At 53.3% G+C, this 21,785-nt stretch overlaps 2 protein-coding genes across 2 annotated transcripts in view; one reads left to right on the top strand and one right to left on the bottom strand.

Moving 5' to 3' along the window:
- Nucleotides 1-5,951, top strand: part of ME3 (malic enzyme 3) — a 136,073-nt gene extending 130,122 nt beyond the window's left edge. The window contains exons 8-14 of the mRNA XM_055703113.1: nucleotides 33-130; nucleotides 1,330-1,443; nucleotides 2,413-2,518; nucleotides 3,125-3,267; nucleotides 4,159-4,332; nucleotides 4,751-4,849; nucleotides 5,667-5,951. Of these exons, the coding sequence (XP_055559088.1) occupies nucleotides 33-130; nucleotides 1,330-1,443; nucleotides 2,413-2,518; nucleotides 3,125-3,267; nucleotides 4,159-4,332; nucleotides 4,751-4,849; nucleotides 5,667-5,828 (896 nt within the window). The 3' untranslated portion in view covers nucleotides 5,829-5,951. The remainder of the gene's footprint in view (nucleotides 1-32; nucleotides 131-1,329; nucleotides 1,444-2,412; nucleotides 2,519-3,124; nucleotides 3,268-4,158; nucleotides 4,333-4,750; nucleotides 4,850-5,666) is intronic.
- A 13,027-nt stretch (nucleotides 5,952-18,978) lies between these two features.
- On the bottom strand, nucleotides 18,979-21,557 carry FAM181B (family with sequence similarity 181 member B). Its single transcript, XM_055703366.1, has one exon. It carries the CDS (start codon nucleotides 21,342-21,344, stop codon nucleotides 20,271-20,273), a length of 1,074 nt encoding a protein of 357 aa, XP_055559341.1. The 5' UTR covers nucleotides 21,345-21,557; the 3' UTR covers nucleotides 18,979-20,270.
- Between the last annotated feature and the right edge of the window lie 228 nt (nucleotides 21,558-21,785).

Genomic DNA, 21,785 nt, shown 5'->3' with positions numbered 1-21,785 from the left:
TTACCATATTCATGGTGTTTCTCTCTTTTCAGGCACCGCGTCTGTTGCAGTCGCTGGCATCTTTGCAGCCTTAAGGATCACAAAGAACAAGCTCTCTGACCATAAGTTTGTTTTCCAGGGAGCGGGAGAGGTAAGAATGCTCTTGAGTTTGTTCCTAAATACGATCTAAATTCAAATTTAGAGAGAAAAGTCAACCATGACACTTCCTGCAAGGCTTGGCTTTCGTGAAAACAAAGCACAGAGGCAGGTTCCTTGCCACTGGGCAAGAGTGGGCCCCACAAGTGGATCTTGCCGCTGCGTAGAAGTTACCAACAATCTTTCAGTGGCCTCTTGGCCCCTGAGTCGTGGGCAGACTTCCTGGGTGTTACGAGGCTGCCCCTGTGTCAATGGGGCTTTAAGTACCATGAGGGAAGCCCCTGATGAGGCGGGGTGCTGCAGGAAGATTAAGGAGGCTGGCTTGAGTCCTCAGGGGTGGTATCGTAGGTAAACCACAGCCTCTTTAGCAATAGAGTCAAAAAGGATTCAGTCTCAAAGAACCGTAAGAGCGTAACCTCAATTTGGGCATCAGTCACGTTGCCCCCATGGCAGAAGTCGAGTAGTCTGTATGGCACCTTGCTCAGAGAGGCGGGGAGAAGAGCAAGTCTCTGAAGCCTGGACTGCGGACTAAAGGCATTGGTCCAGGTCCTGGCTCAGCTGTCAGCCACCTGTGACAGCTGTCTATCCCTCTGTGAAACAAAGATTGATAGTTCCCTTTCTCCACCCCTCCTGGCAGACATGTTTGTGCTGGTCACTCTCTCTGTGGCACAGAGACCCTCCTGCCTTGTTAGTCCCCATCTGGGCAGGAGGGCCAAGCACAGCTGTAGGACCACTGAGACACACAGCTTGTCCAGGGCTGCTTCCTCAGGCAGGAATGGGAGAAAAGGACCTGCCTCTTGGCAGTACTTCAGATGCAGCAGTTCCACTTTGCTTTGAGTTCCTCGCTGGCATCGTCACCAACATTTCTTCAGTGTCTGCCCCTTTTCCTCCCCTGCAGCAGCTGATTTAAATGACAGAGACAGCCTCTGCCTGTCAAGGTACCACCTCCGCTGCTCCAGCCTTACAGGCAGCCTGTTCTGTTGGACAATTGTTTTGTTGGGGTTTTTTATTTATAGCAGCACCTACAATGCTAAGACCTGCCCCGTGCCATGGCACTGTACAACCATGGAGCAGAAAGCCTCCCTGCTTTGTGCAGCACTGAGGGATGACCCAACACATCTCTCATTAAAAATCTTTCCCTCCCACCCAAAAGATGATGATACCCCAATGAAGTGTTTATATACTGTGTTCCAGGCTGCAATGGGCATAGCTCATCTCATTCTCATGGCCATGGAAAAGGAAGGAATTTCACGAGAGGATGCCATAAAAAAAATCTGGATGGTGGACTCCAAGGGACTGATTGTGAAGGTAAATTTGTCTCTAGAGCTAAGCTCCAGTCCCCGGCCACCTCCTGCAAGCTAGAGAGAGGCCAGAGCAGGCTGATACCTTGGACCCCTGCTCAGCCCTGGAGTAAGGGCTGCAGTTTTATGGGTGTCAGCAGAGCTGTTCCTGCTTTCAGGGGACTAGGTTTTATGGTTACAACAGTGAACTAGCAGCACTGGCTGCCCTAAAGGCAATGCTTTGGGCTGGACCTTTAAAGTGGTAGGATATGCTGCTGGCCGTGGTCCAGCAGTGCTGCAATTCTTGCATGTCATATGGGGCATTACAACAGCAACATTGTGCCCTGCTTGGTGATCCAGCCTGGTCCAGCTCTACTCTGCACTCCCTGGGTCCTCAGAGCCTCTGCCCTTGTCCCTCCTCAGGCCAGAGGAGACTTGTGCTGTATGTACAGCTTCTCTGCCCTGGCAGCCAGATCCTTCTTCCACACGGTCTGCATTTTGGAGGGTGAGAGGAGCAGACATTAGCCCCACGTGACATTACCATCCTTTCAATACTTAAAGGGGGCTTATAAGAAAGCGGGGGGAGGGGAACTAGTTTATCTAGATTTAGATTAGCTATTAGGAAGAAATTCTTCCCTGTGAGTGTGACAAGACACTGGCCCAGGCTGCCCAGAGCAGCTGTGGGTGCCCCATCCCTGGCAGGGCTCAAGGCCAGGCTGGACGGGGCTGGGAGCAGCCTGGGCTGGTGGAAGGTCCCTGCCCATGGCAGGGGGGTGGGACTGGGTGGTCTTTAAGGGTCCTTCCGACCATTCTGTGATTCTATGATTACACCAACACCGCAGTGCCTGACTGGCTGACGCTGAATTCCTGCTCTGTGGAATCTGTTTTAGGTAGAGATGAAGGGTTTGGGCCAAGAGGTGAAATGAACTGATGAGTTACTACATTATGTCTCCACCTTTTGCCAACAGACCCAAGTCTGACTCCTTTTTCCTCACAGGGCAGGAGCCACCTGAACCATGAGAAAGAAATGTTTGCCCAGGACCACCCCAGTGTGAACACGCTGGAAGAGGTTGTGCAGAAAGTGAAGCCTACAGCAATTATAGGTGGAGTTCCCTTGGCATGACCTTTTCACATCAATTCAGTTCTTAGGGGAGTCTCTGTCTCTCTTCCAGGGCCTCCTTTTGTTCTCCGAGTCAAGATGAAATGAGCTTTTTTTTTACCCCCATTTTGTCGGTTGAGTTCTCCACATCCTTTCCCCTTTGGCTGTGGGGCACAGGCTTCCTCTCTTTTGGAGCTGTAGGAGCCCTCCCGGACAGGGCTGTAGAGGGAGGTGCTGGGGCAGGCAGGATCTGGGGCTCTCGGCAGCAAACATGGCCCTGGCAGGGTGGGCAGGATGACGACGGCAACAGGCAGCTCAGGTAAGTCTTTTGAAAGCAAAGTGCTGAGCCTTTGGGAGGCACATTGCCGCAGCCAGGTTGGTCTAAACACTGATGCCCACTGCGCCCAAAGGAGCAGAGGGCTTTATTTTGAGACAGGCTCTTAATCTCACCGTAATATGAGACAGAAGCATCACCACCTGCATCTCCAGAGATGGAGCCCGCTCCCTCCCACAGTTCATTTACCAACAGAGGCATTCCAGAGGGATCAGCCCAGTGCACTGAAGCCAGACAGTCAGAAAGCACCATCTCACTCTGCTGTTGTTGTTTTAGGTGTTGCAGCCGTTGCAGGAGCTTTCACTGAGAAGATTTTGAAGGACATGGCAGCCTTCAATGAAAGGCCCATTGTGTTTGCCCTGAGCAACCCCACAAGTAAAGCAGAGTGCACAGCGGAGCAGTGCTACCGCCTCACCGAGGTACTGGTGCTCAGCATAGGGAAACTGGGTGCTCTGGGTGCGCCGTGGATGACTGTACCAAGGAAACCACAGTGGTGCATGGTGGGCAGAAAAATGACAGTGGGTATAAGTTGAAATAAGAGAAGTTCAAGCTGGTCGTAAAGATAAATGTTCACACTGTGAGGAGGGCCAGGAGGTGGTACAGGAGCCCAGATTGCTCGTGCAGTCTCTGTCCTTGCAAGTTTTCAAGACCAGGCTGGATAAAACCCCAAGCAACTTATTCTGATTTCATAGCTGACCTTGCTGTGAGCAGGAGTTTGGGTCTCTGCCACCCAAACTACTTTGTGATCCTGTAAAGAAAGTGCTTGCCTCCTTCATCCGTGGCTGTCTGAGATGTCGCATCCTCCCAGGTTGACTGTCCCCTGTGTTTTGCCGTCCGAGTTGCTTATGTAACAGTTTCATCACCCAACTTGGACACAATGTCACTGAAGAATTATTGTCATGTGCATTGACTTGGTGTGAGAGAGGAGGCCTTGTCTCACTATCCACTTTGCCCTCCCCACCAACTGCTGCTGGCTAGAGCAATCACACAGCCCCCAGACCTTTATCCCACATGAGTCTCTCTTCACACTCCATAGATGGCTGATAGAGAAGGGAGAGAGACTCCTCAGCCAGCTCATAGCACTTGCAGCTGGGCAGTGCAAACGCCCACGCAGTGGCCCTGTCCATGGCCTTGGCTGTGCCTCTGGGGACCAGGCCCTCCAGAGATGTCAAGTGGAGATGGCTCTCACTGACTGGCTGGAGGTTTCTCTACTTGGTCACCAGAGTCCCCTGAGCACAAATCATGGTGTGCAGCAGGAATATAAGACTTCTCTTCTGAATTTGGATGCCTCTTTCTCTCTCTTTGATCAGGGCCGGGGAATATTTGCAAGTGGGAGTCCATTCTCAAAGGTAACTCTGCCCAATGGACAGACCTTCTTCCCAGGCCAAGGAAACAACGCCTACGTCTTCCCAGGAGTGGCACTGGGAGTCATTGCCTGTGGAGTCCGGCACATATCTGATGATATCTTCCTCGTCACAGCAGAGGTTTCCAACTGGCATTTCACTAATGTTTTTTAAAAGATGGTAACAGACACATGCACCTGCTTTGGGTGTTTTCAAGAACCTGCCTGGGGCAATGCATTGAGTGGAAATGGCACAGCCTCAGCAAAAAGCTACAGCTTTTCCCAGACTCGGGGAAAGCTCACACTTCTATTGCACCTACACAGGTGCAGGAGCCATGGCAAGGTTCTCCTCCTTCTTCACAACTGCTGCTCTGGCACAGCACTTCCACTATTTTGGCTCCAGTTTTAAGTCTGTAATGAAATGTATTATGCACACATGTATTTTGAATAGTTCAGCAGTTCCCATTGAGAAAGTCCCAGCTCTGCCACTGCTGAGGTTTCAACCACATACCATGAGAGTTTGAGACCATCTCCATAAACTACCTTTCTCTTCTTTCTAGTCTATTGCTGCCCAGGTGACAGAGCAGAATCTTGCAGAAGGAAGACTCTATCCTCCCTTGAACAGCATCAGAGAGGTGTCTCTCAAAATTGCGGTGAAAGTGAGTATTTCCACATTTATTTCCACTTCCCATGGTAGGGAGGGCAGGAATTGCCCTGGCATCATTTTTGCTTTGTGCTGTTTTAATTCAACTTATTCTACAGCCTAAAGCAGTGATTCTCAGGAATCTTTCCAGCCAGAGCTGCTGCTTTGTTTTCTCCCATCATTAAAGCCCAAATGTGAAAAACACCTTCTGATTTTGGGTGCCTCACAGCTCACAAAGCTCTGCTTTATTACTTGGAGTTGTGGGTGCTCAGCACTTCAAAAAATCAGGTTTAGAGCCAAATTCAAACATGATACAAGTTGCCAAAAGATTTTAGGTTCCAAATTGCTATTTTGGAACCTCTCCTGTTATTTGATAAGGGTCTAAGTACTAAATACTATTCCAGATCTGGGCTTGTTATCTAACTGTGGGATTGGTAGCCTGTATACATCAAATCTGTAATTCCTGTTCAGGGGACACCCACGGAGAATCACATTGGCCTGCTAGGAGTAACTGATGGATGCACAGTGTAGCTGAGGAGCTTAAGAGTGTGAGCAGAGGTGGTTAAAGGGCTGCTCTCCTTTAATTGCACACTCCAGCCGTTTTGCCAGGGCAGGGGTGTGCATTTCTAAGCATCCAGGAATTGCGGGCAGCTTGCATTCCCTCACCCCAGGGATGAGGTGCGGGTGACTCAAGGAATTGCACAAAGAGAAAAAAAGCAAAAATGGACACAATTTTGAGGGGAGGAAATCGGGAAGATATAGCAGGGCCAAACTGCAGCTGGTTTCAACTTGCTGACGTTGTTTCATCGGCTCATTTTGCTATCTTTTTGCAGATTGTTGACTGGGCCTACAAGCATGGTCTTGCTTCTTGGTACCCCGAGCCAGCAGACAAGGAAGCCTTTGTGAAACGGCTCGTTTACAGCCCTGATTATGATTCGTTTGTTATTGATGATTACAGGTGGCCCCCCGCAGCCATGCAAACACAAGATGTCTAAGTTTTTGTGAGAACTGTTTTCTCATTTTTACCACGAGTTGCCATGGTTCATATCATTGCTGATATCAAACGCACCTCCAGGCTTGCAGAATGATAAAAGTAAATTAATCCAAGTAGTTTTTTACTTGCTGCTGGTTTTTCTCTCTGGGAGCATATCATTAGGGAATAAAACGGAGCCCAAGCTGGGCAGTCAGTACTCCAAGGAGAGAGACAGGCTGTGGCCACAGCCTGTCCCAGTCCGTCAGCGCTGTGTGTTGCTGTTTGCTTCACATGCTGCTCAGCTCTCAGCCCAGCTGCCTCAGAAGCTACCTGGGCCACCTCAGAAGCAAAACAGTTCCGTTCCTAGTGGGAGTGCCCTCGGGAAGCTCGGAGCCACACTCTCATGGTGACAGTTGTATGCGTGATCATCCCTCACACACGATGGCCATACTTTGCCTGTGGCTCTCCGGGTGTGGTGGGAAGTGCGTGCGTTGCCCTGGGAGAGCTGTACATTTGGGCGGCGCTACCCTTTCCTCCTTTGAATGTCCCCAAGTGTTCGAGGAGTCTCATCCAACCCAAGCTGGTGTATGGGCTGTGCAGCCTGGCACTGTCCTGTGCTCCCACCTCCCCTTGGAAACAAACCCCAAAACCTCCCTCAGCCTCATGGGGACAACAGGCTCCCTCCCCTTTGCAGTCCAGGCTGCTCTCTAGAGGGAATAGGAGCCAAGGGATGCAGGGAGGGAGAAGATGCTGGAGACCAGGGCACCACCCCTGCTACACACCCACACACAGGCACCCCACTGCATCACTGCATCTGCTACCGAGCACTGCCATCAGCCAAAGGCCCTCCTGGGGTTTTTTCCATCTCACAGAGTCCCAGGGAGTCCTCCCCTAACCCTGCAAAATTGTCACGCCCTGCCAAATACTGTCCCAGTGGGATAACAGTGTTCCTGAGCATAACTGGGAAAGAACAGAGGGACTTGCTGGCAGCTCTTCCCTTCCCAGTTCTCACCACTAAGACACACAGCAAGACCAAGGCTGGTTACCAGTCTTTATTTAGTATCTGTAAGTAGCATTTAGCACCAGGAAATGAACCTCATCATTTTGCCGAGGAGCCCTGGCCTCTCCAATGTCTGTGTGCTTGTGATGCCAGCAGTTTTCACGCTCCTCACATAGGCAGGTCTTCTGGAAAGAGAAAGCTGTTGAGTTTCAGGTTCAGGGAGAGACACTGAGAAACACTCGCATTTCCTGAGCAAGAGACCTGGAAACTGAGGTTTCCTTGCTTTTTCCATGGCTTGTGGAAAAAACTCTGCTTTTGAGAAAAGAGGCAGCAGGGTGGCAATTACTTCTTTTGCATCAGAAGGTCCCTACAGAGCTTCTCTTGGTTTCTTCTTTTCCTTCCTGTGCACCTCCTCACTGCTCAGTTAAAGGCTCAGCCTTTCTGTGTGTGCAGCTTCTGGGCCTAACTTCTCAGATATTAGGCAAGAACGAAAAAAAGGAAAGTGAAGAGAGAGAAAATGCCTTATAGGTGGAGGCACAAAGAGAGGAAATTTTCCTGAACAGCCTGGAAGCATCAGGGAGTGCTCAGCCGGTCTCATGATGATCACCGGACAGTCTCTCTTCAAACACTGCCAGCAGGAAAGGCTTCCCCCTCCACCAGTGAAGCCAAAGTCAAGATGCTTTTTGACAGGTGGCTTAGAAGTCTTAATTCTTCGCTATTCTAGAAATGAGACTTCCAGAATCATGGTTTATTCTTCAGAATATTGGTTCTGATCCAGGTCATCTTGGCCAGGCAAATAGCAGGCGCAAGAGAGGGAGGATCGAGCTGTGCCCTTGCCACAGCAGGGACCTCTTTTTATCCTCTGGATTTGTCTGATGCACGGCATGCCTTCTAGAGATGAGGCCAGCGAGAGGCAACAGCCCCTGCCTGGCTCTTTGGAGGCAACAACACTCCTGGAACCTGGGTACCTTCCACCTTCACCTCCCCTGGAACAGTCAGTAGCTGTTTCAGAGGAAGCCTGAAAGTGCCTTCCATACCCAGACCCTTCTCCCTCTAAGTGTCCGAGCCATTTCTCGTGGGAGTTCAGGAACAGCCCGGTGTGTTGAAGAAGCTCAGGCACACAAGGAGTGATCCCTAGAGCATGTGGCCCTCTCCCCATACCATGAACCCCGGTCACCGTTACGGTCTGTTCTTGGTTAACGATTGTAGGCACCTAAGTACCATAAAAAGGGCTCGCTCACTCCCGGACTGTGGCACGGGAAAGAGAATCAGAAGGGTAACAGTAAGAATACCTCTGGGCTGAGATAAAAGACAGATTAAAGCGTAAAGCAAAACCTGCACACACAGTTACTCCCTGGAGCCACCTCCCGCATTACTTGTTCTGTTAGGCTTTTCCTCCATCCTTGCTTCTCCCTTTTCTTCCATCTGCCCCCGGGGGCATCTGCCTCCAGCTGCTACATAGAGCCCAATCCTCAAGAAGACAACAGGATCTAGCCCTTGGAGAAAGCCTCCCTCCAGCTCCTTCCCAACCAGTGGGCAAGCCCTAGCACAACTGGCTGATGCAAGAGAACCAAGGGCTGCAGCAGCAAACGTACCCACTTGGGAAACACGGCGACATCACCAGGAGCCACCTGGGAAAGGGCTTTTTTTCTGCCTGAAATGGCCAAACCCTTCGTCCCTGGCCTCTGCAGGAGAGATGGCCCTGGGTGAGACCGTTCCCAGGGAAGGATCGCATTGCCAAGGCAATGAGCCTTTGGGCTGCTAAGGCAGAAAGCTGTGCTCTGGCAGAGCTCCCTGTCCTCCACGCTGGCCCCTCTATCAGAAGCAGGAGGCGCACAGCGAGCTGCTGTAATAGCACTGCCCGGCTTCGTGCAGGGCAAGGCGCAGCCGTCTCAAGCAGGGGATGAGTGAAACCCGCAAGGAGGTTTTGCTGCAGCAAGAAGTCGCTGCCGGTGGCCTTTCAGGGCACGTCCCCAGAACTAGTGGCAGTGCTGGCAGAGTGAGACACTCGCACTGAGGAGAGATTTCAGCAGGTGGCCATCAAATCCAGGCAGGGTGCAAAGAAATCCTGCGGTAAAACACACCTGAACTTTTAATTCCGTAGAGGAACAAGTGGACAATGTCCTTACAGATGAATTCAAAGCCTGCTTTTTTGCCAGGGTGTAAGACAGAAGCGGCGGGGTCTCGAGCCCAGTGCGGTACGGTGTTCTGAGGAACACGGGAGCACGCAGCGCTGCACGTGTCCCAACGAACGCAGGTGTCCAGGGTTACCAAGTCCTGAGCTGCCTGTGGCAGAGGCAACAGCTGTTTTGGGGGAGGTCTGAAAGTGCCCTCTCCCTCTAAAACTGTCCCCTGTGAGCCTGCAAATTGGACACATTTCTCCCCGAGACATTTTTCTGCTCTCTGCTTCTGCTCCTTAGCAGCACAAAGTATGAATAATGGCACAGACACATAGAAGGTGCCTTTCCAGCTCCCTTATGTCCAATACAAACATGTCTCCATCCAGGCTCTGGCTCTTGCCACCTTTCTTCTGGCGTGCAAGCAGCAGTCTGCAGGCACACAACTGGAGGCATCTCCTCAGCTTGTGCTCGCCACAAGGTTGCCCAGGTGTGCAGCAGAAGGCACAGCTGCTGGAGGACGGTGTGTGACACAGAGCAGTAGCCCCACGCTGCGCTGCCCGGCTGTGGGCTCCCACCTGGGGTGCTCAGATGGGTTCCCCTGGGGACAGAGAGGCCAATACTGACAGTTCACAGAGCAGGCGCCCAGGGTGGCCATCCCTCCTCTCCTGCCACTTCCATGAGACAGTGCTGGGTGGTCCAAAATGCTGGGGTAGGAACCCGAGGGGGATTCTTGTTGGGAGAGAGGGCAAGAGTGAAAGCAGTCTGGCATGGGAAGTGGTCCTACCATTGGTGCTTCTCTTGTGCCTGCCACAAAAATGGCTTTTCTTCAGGACAAAACGAGCCTTCCCTTTCCCTGAAGCCCTAAGACCTCCCTGGCCTTGGCCCAGCGAAACACAGAGCAATGCCAGGCTACAGGGGCAGGTCAGTGAGCAGCTTAGGATGAAGAGAGCCTGGTGAGTCTAGACAAAGGGCTGCTTGGGGCAGGATGAAGGGACCACCTGGGCTTCCTTGCAAAAAGGAGAAGCCGTTCGGGCAGCTATTCATGTGTGATACTGCACACGTTGGCTTCACTCTACACAGCAACCTGCGGGATGGTGTGGGGGGCTGTTAACCCATCCTCCTTCCCCAGCTCCTGCAAATAAATAAATTGCAAAACCCTGCAGCTGGAAGCAACTCTCTTCACTGCTCACTAAGCAGTGGGATTTCACCCTGGAAAATGCTCTTCCCTGCTCTGCTCACAGCTCCGCAGCTGCGAGAGGGCAGCACCGCGTCCCCAGCTTCTCCTGCCAGCTGCAGGACATGGAGCACTGGCACCCTTCGGGCTGGGCCTACCAGTGGATTTTCTCAGCAGTGCTAAGGAGTGAGAAATAAAAGGTTCAAGATTCAGGTCCAGCAAGGGAGGCTGAAAAACACTGCCTGTCCCCTTCAGCCCCGACACTCCCAGGCATGTGCCTGGCCTGTGGGTGTCCCCATGATCCCGAGGGCTCCGGTGGAGGCCCCTCGTGTCCCAGGCGGTGGCAGGGAACCCACAGCAGAGCCAGGCTGAGGCACCACGCGAGGCCAGGGCACAGACCTTTGGCTGAGCAGGTGCAGAGGCGCAGGGCAAGCCCCTCTAGCTGCAGGTGCTGGGAGGGAGCAGGGGCTGCGTGATTTGGGGACCTGGAGCCCAGCGCCTGATCCCCCTTGAGAATCCCTAAGTGTGGAGCCACCCATGGGTGCTGGGTGCCAGCCGGCGCTCTCGCCTGGAGCACCCACCTACTGCTCCGGAGCAGGAGAGATGGCTGGTTGAGGGTCACAGTCTCCAAAGCCTGCAGCTGCCCCTCGTCCGGTGAGAGCCCAGAGCACTGGCTGCCCAAGGGGCTATTGGCACGGGGAAGAAGGCCATTGCAGGAGAGGCTTACCAGAACAGGAGCTCCTCTCCAGTCTCCCTCAGGATTTCCACAGCTCTGCTCTTGCACCTGTCTTCCTACCGGGCTTCCTTCCTCTTCTCCAGCAGCCTGCTCCCCCGGATCACTGCACAGGACGGCAGCTGCAGCAGCAGGCAGCGCTCCCTCCCACTCGGGCTGCCAACCTGCACAGCCCCTTCCACGGGGTACCTGTGACCAGCAGCTCCAGGGAAGGCTTAGCCCATGGGCTTTGGGCAGCTGGGGCACAGCTGGAGTCAGGGTCTCTTCCCCATCATTGCATCATTGCATCGTTGCATCTATTCCTTGCCACTTAGAAGGGAACTACCAGAAGCAGCCAGGGGATGGAAAGCCAAAGCCAACAGTTCAGCAGCCTGCATGCTTGACCCCTCAGATGGCCTGCTGCCACTTCACTCGTACAGGCCTTTGAGGGAGCTGGCACATGCTTACTTGGTCACTGACCTGTCCAGAGCGGCTGCCTCTGTCTTCTTCTCCAGGAGGGTGAGGGATGAGAAGATGATGATGATGCTTCGACTCCACCGGTACTACCTGAGCACCAGGCTCACCACCCATATGGACAACCATCCTCCAGGTATCACCTGCACCTATATTGCCATGAGACGAAGATGTGAGCCCAGCCCAAGCTCACTCCAACATGCAGCACCATGAGAGGTGGCGATGCAAAGACCTCTCCCATCATCCAGCCCACTGGATGTCCTGAAGCCAGGCTAGAGCAACTCCCCCATGGAGGGACACCACTGGTGTAGCCACAGGTCCTGGGCACAGCCGTGTGCTCGGCACGGCTGTCGGGGCCACCTCAGGGTGGGGCTGGGGTTCCCGCCTGGCTGCAGGACCACCAAGGGGCTGTTGACACACAGCCCTGCTGCAGCCCAGTCCCAGGCTCAGCGCCAGCCCATGGGGGTCACCGGCGGGCAGGACAGGTGCCCACTGAGGATGGCGCACCTGCCTCCTTAGATGGGTCCTTATTCTGGACATTTCCTTCATCAGCATCTCTCTCACCATTGCCTGCTTTAGCTCCCGGCAGGAGGCATGCTACCGGCTATGCGGGGATGAAAGAAATCAGCGGGCATCGCTGCCTGAGGGGAAAGGAAAGGAAGGGAGGAGGAGTGCAAGTGCCAGGCTCGCAGGGAGAGGAGTGAGGCGGAGAGGGCTTGCATATGTCGAGTGGTTTAAAGTGCTGCAAAACCCGACTTTTCTCCACCCATGGAGGCCCTTTGCAGATGCTTGTCCCCTCTCTGAGCTTCACCTGTTAGCTTTCCTCCAGGAGAAAGCCCGGTACTTTCTGCGTCTCTTTTCCTCCCTTCAGGACGAGGGTCGCTCCCATGCCCACTGCAGGGAAAGCTTTCTTCCCCTCGGCTTTAGAGGCTGAGCGCTGTAGCCTTTCCCGCTGGCTTCCTTAGAGAAAGCAGGCTGCAGGGGAAACTACCCCGAGCTCAGGCAAGCCCCACCAGCAGGCCTGCCGTGCCGTCGAGCCACAGCCCCTGGCTTTGCACCTCTGGCTATAACTCACTCCATGCTTTTGCTTGCCCCGTAGCTGAAAATGCCGCCTGGTGTGCTGAAGCTGCTGGGAGGCAGCGCATCCTCCCCGTGGCTGCTGGAGCTGGGAAGGAAGGGGAAGGCTTGCAAGAGCACAGCAAGCTCGCTAGGAGCCTTTTCTGGAAGACCATGCCCATCCCAGGAGCTTCCCCACCGCCCAGGCTGGCCCGTTGCGCTCCCAACGTGCAGGATGCAAAGCGAACCAGCCGAGGGCTGCAGAGGACTTCTGTCCCTGGCTGCTGCGAACGCCCTGTCAGCCATACATCATACATCACGTTTTGCCAGGGACTTAAGCAGTGGCAATGAATATTTTTGCTCTTGTCCAACCTCGTAGAAGAAAAATCTCCCGTAGGAGGACTCCCCAAAATCACTGCGTGGCTGCTTTACAAGGCACAGTAACTAGGAAAAGAGATTAAATCGGTGTAGGAAAAACACAAGTTGAATGTTGTGGGATTTTTAGCTGCTGCCTGTCTCGGTTTTGTTTTCTAACTTAAAGCAAGGCTATTTATAACAGATCCCTTTGGATTGCTCTGTTTGCTCCCACTTCTTCTCTCGGCAGCAGAACAAGTCCTCTATTACCCAAGTTGTTCTTTTTCTCTTCCTTTGAAAAGGGAGGTGATTTGAAACCAGTCATAAAACCAGCATAAATACAAGAAAAAGATATCAATACAGGTAATAATGTGGCAATATTAATACCTGTTTCAAGCCAGGAAAGGATCGCCATGGCATCCTAACATGATGCTAAGCCTAGCAATTGACTGATGGCTGGGTTGCCTCTGCCAGGAAACCCCCTTCACTCCTCTTTGCCTACTCACTCACCTTTCTCCTTTTAGTTAACAAAATTGCATCTTATTTATAATCTCAGCTGGTCTGGATTAGTCAGGTGGCGTCTGTCTCATAGTAAAATGTGTTCTTCCTCCCCTGGCAGGGCCCATCCTGCTCGGAGCGCTGTGCCGCAGGCTGCGGTGCTGGCTCATCCCCGGCATCCAGGAACCAGCGTGTGGCCCTGGCAGCCGGAGGGTCCCTGAACAGTACAATAAAAATAAGTTACATCGAAGTCAGGGCCATGCTCCTCTGGCCCAACATTTACTTCAGCCCTTGTGCCTGATGTTTCTGTCACCCGGCTTTACCCCTGAAGGGTCACCTAATTGATAAAAAAATATCAGCCACAGAGTTTTTGATCAAATACAGGCTGTCTGGTCATCACATCGGTGCTTAGCACACCAGGCAGCCACCCTGAATTAAACCCCTGCCCTTTAAGCCATTTTCTGAGGCTTCTTCCTCGCAAGCCTTGACTTCATGTGCAAATCGGAGACATTTGTTTTGCTAGCGCTTCAAGGGTGTGCTGACCTTTCAGTCCTGAAAGGAAAAATCTTGATAAAATCACTAATTAATGACTGAGTTTGAATCATTTGTCCCAGATATGTGGATAAACAAAGAAGCTAAAGGTCTGGCTATTAAACAGGAAAGAAATGTTTTTCTTCATGGAGCGAGCTTGGCTGTTCAAATACCTAAAATGGTGGTAATTGATTTATATTCAATTATTTGAGTGCACAGAAGCAATTATAGCTATTCTTTAAAGCCCAGCTCTACCGTCAAGCGTTACTATGCAAAAAATGATTCCTTATTAGTTATCCACTGAAAAGAAATGGTGGCGGAAGGATGGAATTTCCCTTTTATTTAGAATTCACACCCAGTTTTACCGATCTGATCTCTGCTTTCTGTATATCAAGAACAACAGGGCTCCTTACTCCAGACCTAATGAATCTAGCTGACAAGCCTCTGACAGGAGAGACACTGCTGGAACTGGGAGGGCATTTGATCACAGAATTGTAACGCTGGCTGGTATTATTCAACCAAGGGCTCTGCCAGGGTCCAGCTCAACTCGGAGTCACCCAGGCTGTCCAGCAGTCAGGACAATAAATGGCATTTTAATCCGTAACTCCTGCAGATGGGTTCAAAAAATTCACTCAGATTTCTAAAGCTCTCACAAACTCACCATGAACCTCATTTTTAATTGCTGGAAGGAAAGGGCACTTTTCAGGGTGCTCAGCCTCAAAACCCAGAGAAGCGCTCCAGCTCTCTTAGGAGCTGAACACATCAAAGAGACTTGAGAGAAGGAGGAAGTATTATGTATGACATACTTATGGGAGGTCCAGGATAGCTCTCAAGGCCACCCTGGAGCGCTGCCTCAGCCGGAACCCACAGCAGAGACCCGAGTACACTCAGCACAGGGTCGAGTCCTTCCCATGAGGTTTGGATGGCCACCTGCAGAAGGGGCCACGTCTGCTATGTGTCATTGAGACGGGTCATGGGGATCAGTCCCTATAAACTAGTTCTTCACCTTGTAGCGTAGAAGAGCCCGGATCACAGTCTGCAATTCAGAAAATGAGAAGAGACGAAATCTGGTCCACAACCTCTCCTGTGCGACCGTCCCCGGTCCAGCAGCCAGTCTCAAAGAGTGTCTTGGCATCATCAAACTTAGAAGCATTCACTGAGTTTTCACTGCCGTGGAGGCACACAGAGGTTTAAGCAGTGGACCTACAGCTTTTATAAAGCTGAACAAAACCAAAAATCAGTAACGATTATGCCCACCTTCTGCTCAAACAGAAAGCAGTCTCTGTTCACTGTCTACAGCTACTAGAAAGCAGTACCGTTGTCGCCCAGTACCTGAGGTTTAACTCGCTCCCAGCCTGCCAACAGATTTGCTTAGCTGAGCTGTGGCTGAACCGGCTGAGCTGCACTCCAGCCATTCCTGGGCTCATCGGTACGACCCCCACTTCACTTCAAACCATCCCTGAAGCTGGGCTTGGGCACTGATCACAGGCTGGAGTAAGGGATGCACGGGCACAGCTCCACTCAGTACACGCAGCTAAGGGGTGGCACCTGTGGCAAAGAGGCAGGGGAGCAAATGGGGACAGTCACCTCTGCGTCTGGCACAGCTGGCTTTGCCACAACCTGTTCAGCAGAGCCCACAAACTGAACACCAATGAGCTGCTAAGACCGGGGCAGCCTAAAATGCCCACCAGGAGATATCCTGGCATGCAAAACACACTAACAGGAACAGCAGAACCTGTCACTGCAAAGCTTGAATCCTGTCCCCCCTCCCTTATTACAGACCAGTCCACATTTTCTTACATGCCCAGCATTGTCAAGGAACACCTGGAGGGAGCACAGGGGTAAGTGTGCAGCTATAGCTGCCTCCAGCAGGGTCACAGAGATTTCATAAATAAGATGTGAATCCCCCGTCTCAGAGAAGGAGAGATGAAGGATCATTTCAGAAATCCAGTTTATTCCTCCAACCTTACACTGGGTGATTCAAGCAATTAAAAATATTTTCCACAGGCAGCAATGCAGTGATGTTGAGGCTGTAATCTCCGGACAACCGTGGGTCTGTGGACTACCACCAAAATAACTATGAAAAATAAGGCTTTGACAGTACATTTACATTTGATAGGGAGGGGGTCCAAAAAGCATAAAGGGCTAAAAATCCTCCAGCCCAGTGAAGTTGTTCTCTGCCAGTGAGGGAGGGGAGTCACCAAGGATAAACGAGGTTACAGTGAGGTACTGAAAAATACTATAAAACACAGAAAATAGTAGTTCTCTCCCACACCTTTCATAACGCCACCTTTCAGCAATCCTCGGCCAATCTTTACACATGCAGGTTTTGGGAAAGGGGGGGTTACTATCATACACTTCTATTTTTATTCTTTTATGTAGATGTGTTACAAAAACCATTGGATTTTTAAATGAGTGTTAACCCATCTTAAAAATGAGAGATGAGTTTATTGCAGAGAGGGTAGGCTGCAGTCTCTTCCGTTGACATAAAGCTATCCTAAAAGCATTCCCAACTCTCATTTCCTACAGTCAGGTTTGTAGGCTTGAGCTCCCGCATTTCCATCTTAGTTGCTTGCACATGACTACAGAGTTCCTCCACCACCTTTTTCCTCCTGTTGCCAATAACTGCAGAATGACCTTCAGTTTTTGCATTGTTGCCAAAAGCAGTTTATTCAAGAAGTCAGAAAACAAAAGCAGCCTACAATAAACTTCTGTATCTCTTTTACTAACATTGTTTGAACAACTACGTAAACTCACTGAAGATGACTCATCGTCGATGGTCAGGCTGGATTAGAGCAATCCCAAACTCGGGTCATGAAATAGTTTCAAAAGCCCATCCAAGAAAATGAACGAACCTTTCTGCTTTCTTGAAGGACCTTTGGAAAAGACCCAGACTGTTTAAATCACAACATATTGAGGCACAGTAATAACTTCTTGGTGAACCCTTTGTTACTCATCAGTAAAGCACCATTAAGGAAAGATAGGATTCTCTCTATTAGAGTGAAGGGTTCTTGTCACTCCCCTTTATCATCTTTGACTTCATATGAAAAATTATTAAGATGTGTATGCTTTTCCACCAGAATCTCCAGTAAAATCAGGTGTGTGTGAAATGCACCAACAACAAAACAGAATTTATTATATTTGAGGAACTCAGTGCAAGTTTGTAAAACGAAATAGTTTGATAGTCTGACCTCAGTCCAACCACACTTCCATTCAAAGAGACGTGCTTCTTTTAAGATAGAAAAGCTAAAAAGCATTGGCTTTAGTTCTTGGGGACAGACCCCTTGTAAAAGTGCACCAGATAAACCGAATGATCTTGCTCTGTCACACAAGGTTTTAGTCTTACAGATGCTTAAGTTGGTGCTTTTCAGTGCTCCAGTGGAGAAAACCATTTCCCAAGGGTGTTTCTGCGCGAGACTCTTACATGTGACATTTTCAGTGCCTGCGCTATTCAAGGTGGGGGAAACAACCACAACAAAACATGCCCACATACAGCCAACGAAGGGAAAAGCCGCAGCTCCAGCAGACGGCAACCCTTGGCCTGGCAGTGAGCTCCAGCGCTCCTCAGGAACTGCACAGAAACCCTGTGTCCTGCCAGCGCTGTGGGGAAAGCAGCCGGGATCAACCCAGCCGTGGTGAGCTCCTCTCCAGCCTTAGCAGACTCCCCATACTGAGTACTCCTCAAATGCAGACTCGGGCAGAAATGCAGCGGTGCTTCAAAGTATGCTGGTCCTACATTGGGGTTTTTGTTATTATTATTTTTATTTTCAGTGTAAACTGAAAATGTCTGCTTTAGGGAACCATTGCAGAAGAGAAGGCCAAGTTGAAGCAACACCCGCAGCTGCTGCTCAGTCAGGCTGACTCCTGGAGCCTGCCTCCAACTTTTTGCAAGCCCACAAAGAGCCCTTCAACCTGGCAGCCTCCGGGGTGGGCTGCCCAGCTCTGATGACACCCACAGAGCCGCTTCTCCCACTGGTTTGAGGCAAGATCTAACCCAAGAAGGCCGATGATGCTCAGCTTCTGAGCACCACAGGTAACCATCTACAAGGGAGCGGAGCACCGAAGTCATGAAAGCCACCTGACAGGTCAATTTGTGGCACTTCACAGCTACTTGGAGTAAAAAGGTGAGGCCTGCGGGCAACCAAACCATTCAGGTTCACGCTGTCTACATAGCACATCCCAGCGTCTATTCCTGAAGACTTGCTTTAGAATTTTTTTTGAGCAAAATCTCACTGAAGTCCATGAGACAGCTGACAGGACAGGCTGCGAGGTCTTCAGGATTAGATCTCTGGTTAACACATATTTGCATATCGAACTTGTGAAATAAATTGGTGAAATCCTCAGTGAAACAAGGTGTTTTCTTTCCTTAGCAGAGACCGCAGCATTATCAGCTTCCCCTTCGTTTGCCTGGCCTGCTGAAAACGCTGACCTCAGGCGCACGGCTCAGGTGGGGGAGCCGGGTGATATGATATATTATATATATATATAAAAATATTTGATATATATATATATATAAAAAAATATTTGTTATATATATATATATATATATTAGCACAGCACCATCAAGCTGAAATACTCCAAGCAGCTGCTCGTATAGGCTACAAATTCCATTGCTTGAAGCAGTTGCCGAAAATAACAAAAAAACCCCACCACCACCACCTCTCCAACCAAAATAACCTGCCGGTTGGTCTTGTCTAGATAGTTATAGGCAAGCTCTGCTTGGACCTGGCAAAGCGGCGCTTTGCGAAGGCGAACTCGCGCCCTCGTGGCTGGGAGGTTTGCCAAAGCGGAGAAGGCAGGACTGAGTTCACAGAGCAGGACATTGTCCCGCCATCAAAACCAGCAGCAGGGCAGGATTAACCTAATTTGTAGCTACCTTGGCTGGACCGGACACTCGTTGTTCCTCATACAGGCTCCTGTGAAGCTTGGTTAAATAAACTACCACAAAATTATGCCTGAGAAGCGCAATTCCTCAACAGCATCCAGCTATTAAGACACTGGAGTGTTGTGGATGTTCACCCATGGCGGTTCCTTTCCATACAGCTTGAAGAGACCTCGGGCAGCTTTCTGGGAGGAAAGAGGCAGCATTAAGTTACAGCTCTTGCTATTTAAAATTAAGCTCATTTCCAAAACAATGTATCTCACAGTTTATTTCCACAAGATCTTGCTTCACTTCTCCAGGCATCCCACCAGCTCCACCCCGAGTCTCTGAAAAGTTCAGTCTGGGCTGATGAATGAAGGAAACTGCTTTACCTTTCACGTTATCTTTTAAAAGACAGAAGGCACATGGATTTGTCACGGCTGAGGGTAAAACCTCAGGCTGATCCGTATGTAGATCCCGTTTCAAAAACAAACAGCCCGCTTGGGCCTGGCAAGGAGCCCGGCTGCGGGATTGCCTTTTGAGATTCACATCACAATAGGAAAACTCCCGAGTATTTTGATCTGTTTTCATAACGGTAACAGTTTTCATCCCTCGGCTTTGTAGCGTATGATCATTCCTTTCTTTCTAGGAAGTTAAAGAAACAGCCGGGTACAAACGAAGGCAAAACAAGCACGGGGTGCTGTGGGTAAAACACTGGCATTTCAAAAGATCTAGGACAGACAAAACCCTCGGCCCGTCTTAACTCCTGCCAAGAAACCCTTACAGAGGGCGGGGGCGCGGTGGAAGCCCCTCCACCGCTGCATTTCCAGGGCAGTAACAACCACAGACCTTTAGATCTATTGTGTAGCTTTATTTCGATAGGACCTATCATAGACTCTTTTACATAACTTAAATGATTATCAAATAATCTCCTGTACACAATGAAACCGAGCCGCGTCGCTTTCCGAGCTTCGACACATTCCTGGAAGAAATCCAAGGGTCTGCAGGAGCCGCATCGCCGTAGCGGCTGCGATCGGTACGTTTTTGTCCCCAAATTATGCCGTCAATTAACTTTACGTAGCGCTATGAATGGCTGTCGGCGAGATCCTGCGAGGCACTGTTAAATTTCGGGACACTAAGTTTCGGTAGCAGCAAAACGCTTTTGCTTGAATAATTTTTTTTTTTCTTTTTTTTTTCACCCCCTGGCCTTCATGTCCTCAGCCGAACATCCCACCGGCGCCTGCGATGCAGGCCAAGCTGGGGAAAATTTTAAACCGCATCCCACGAAGAGTTTGACCGAGCTGTGGTTTTGGACTGGAACGATGGAGTGCCTGCCGAGATGAGCCGGGCGGCCGCGCACCCCGGGCCGGGGGAGCCCGGCGGGGGGCGACCGGGGAGTGGGCCCGGCCGCCAGACACAGGCCTGCCCGCCGGACCCAGCGCCTCACACCGTGTTTGCAGCGCGCCCCGCAGCACGGCGGGGCCGGCGGGGCGAGCCCTGCGGGCAGCCGCGGCCCTGGGTGCGCGGCGGGGGCGAGCGCAGCCCCCAGCCGCACGGCAGGTCCCGGCTGCCCCCCGAGCGTCCGCCAGGCCCCGGCGTGGGCCCGCCCGCGCCCCAGCCCTCACCCCCGCCCCAGCCCCTCCCGGCGGCGCGGCGGGCGGCGGCCGGGCCCCGCGGCCCTGCCCTACAGGCCGGGGTAGGCGGCGCGGGGGTAGCCGCCGCCGTAGTCGTAGGGCACCTGCGGGGCGGGCAGCGGGCACTCGGGGAAGAAGGGGGCGAACCCCGCCGGCAGGTGCCCGCCGGGCTCCTCGCCGCCGCCGCCGGGGCCCGGCTCCCCGCCGGCCGGGTACAGCGGGCGCAGCGCCTCGGGCGGCGCCTTCTTGGGCGGGCTGCAGGGCCCGGCCGGGCTCCAGGGCGGCTCGGGGTAGAGCAGCCCGCCCAGCAGCGGGTGGTGGGCGGCGGGCAGCGGCAGCGGCGCCTCGTAGAGGCCGTGCTCCAGGCCCAACTCGGCGGGCAGGCGGGCGCCGCCGCCGGGGAAGGCGTCCGGCGGGGCGGCGTGCTCGGGCAGCAGCGCGCCGTACTCGGGGCCCAGCAGCTCGAAGAACTCGGCCGCCTCCGCGCCGCCCTTCTCCGGCTCCTTGGCGGCCGGCGGCGGCCCGCGGGCGGCGGCGGGCAGCGCCGGCTCCGTGAAGAAGGAGGGCGGCAGGTTGCGGTCCCGCAGCGGCACCTTCCGCGGGCCGCCCGCCCCGCCGCCGCCGCCGCCCGCCGCCCCGCCGCCGCCCGCCGCCTCGCCGCCGCCCGCCGCCCCGCGGCCCTGCTGCAGGGAGCCGAAGAGGGCGGCCAGGCTCTTGCTCTGGAGGCTGCTGGCCGCCTGCGAGGCCTCCCGGCGCGGCGGGGGCTTGGCGGGGCAGGCGGCGGGCGGGGAGGCGGCGGCGGGCGGCGGCGGGGCGGGCGGCGGCGGCGGGGCGGCGGCGATGATGCCGGTGCAGCGCTTGATCTGCTTCTGCAGGTACTTCCTATGGTTCACCTTCCGCTTGGACTTCACCGGCTTGTCCAGCGCCAGCTTGATGTTGCTGGAGGCCGAGTCGATGAAGCTCAGCAGGTCCCGGGTGGCTTCTTTGAAGTCCCCCGCCTCGCCCCCGCCGCCGCCCTCGTAGCCCTTCTCCAGGTCGGCATAGCCCAGCAGGCCGCCGGCGGCGGCGGGGAAGCAGAAGGAGAGGAGGTGGTGGGGGCTGAGCAGCGCGGCGGGCACGGCCATGGCCGGCGGCGGGCCGCCGCCGCCCCGAGCTCCGCAGGGATACGCGGGGCGGCCGGCGGCGGCGGGGAAAAGGCGGCGGGCGGGGGAGGGGGAGGGCTCAGCAGCGGGGCTGGCCCCGGCCACCCCGCCCCCCCGCCGCCCCCCCCTCTGGGCCGGGGACACCGGCGGCGGCGGAGGGGCGGGCCGAGCACCGCCCCGGGACAGGTACCCCCCCGGGCCCGCCCCCCCGGCATCCCCCGGCCGCCCCGGAGCGGGTAGGCAGCGCCCCCGGGGCCGGGCGGGGGCTCCCGGTCCCGGTCCCGGTCCCGCGGGGCTGGGTCCCCGCCGGGGGCGCGGGCACCCCCCGGGATGCACAAGCCGAAATTAATTTGCAAAGCTGTTTGGGTTTTTTGTCGGTTTGGGGGTTTTTTTCCCCATCTCATTGCTATGCAGCGTCAGCCG

This window comes from Falco cherrug, chromosome 2 (assembly GCF_023634085.1).
Source record: "Falco cherrug isolate bFalChe1 chromosome 2, bFalChe1.pri, whole genome shotgun sequence".
Taxonomy (NCBI): domain Eukaryota; kingdom Metazoa; phylum Chordata; class Aves; order Falconiformes; family Falconidae; genus Falco; species Falco cherrug.
The sequence above is the reverse complement of the archived record's forward strand: the minus strand, read 5'-3'. Positions and strand labels throughout refer to the sequence as shown.

Coding starts and splice junctions, on each gene's coding strand:
- FAM181B (XM_055703366.1), bottom strand. CDS start 21,344: ATGGCCGTGCCCGCCGCGCTGCTCAGCCCCCACCACCTCCTCTCCTTC.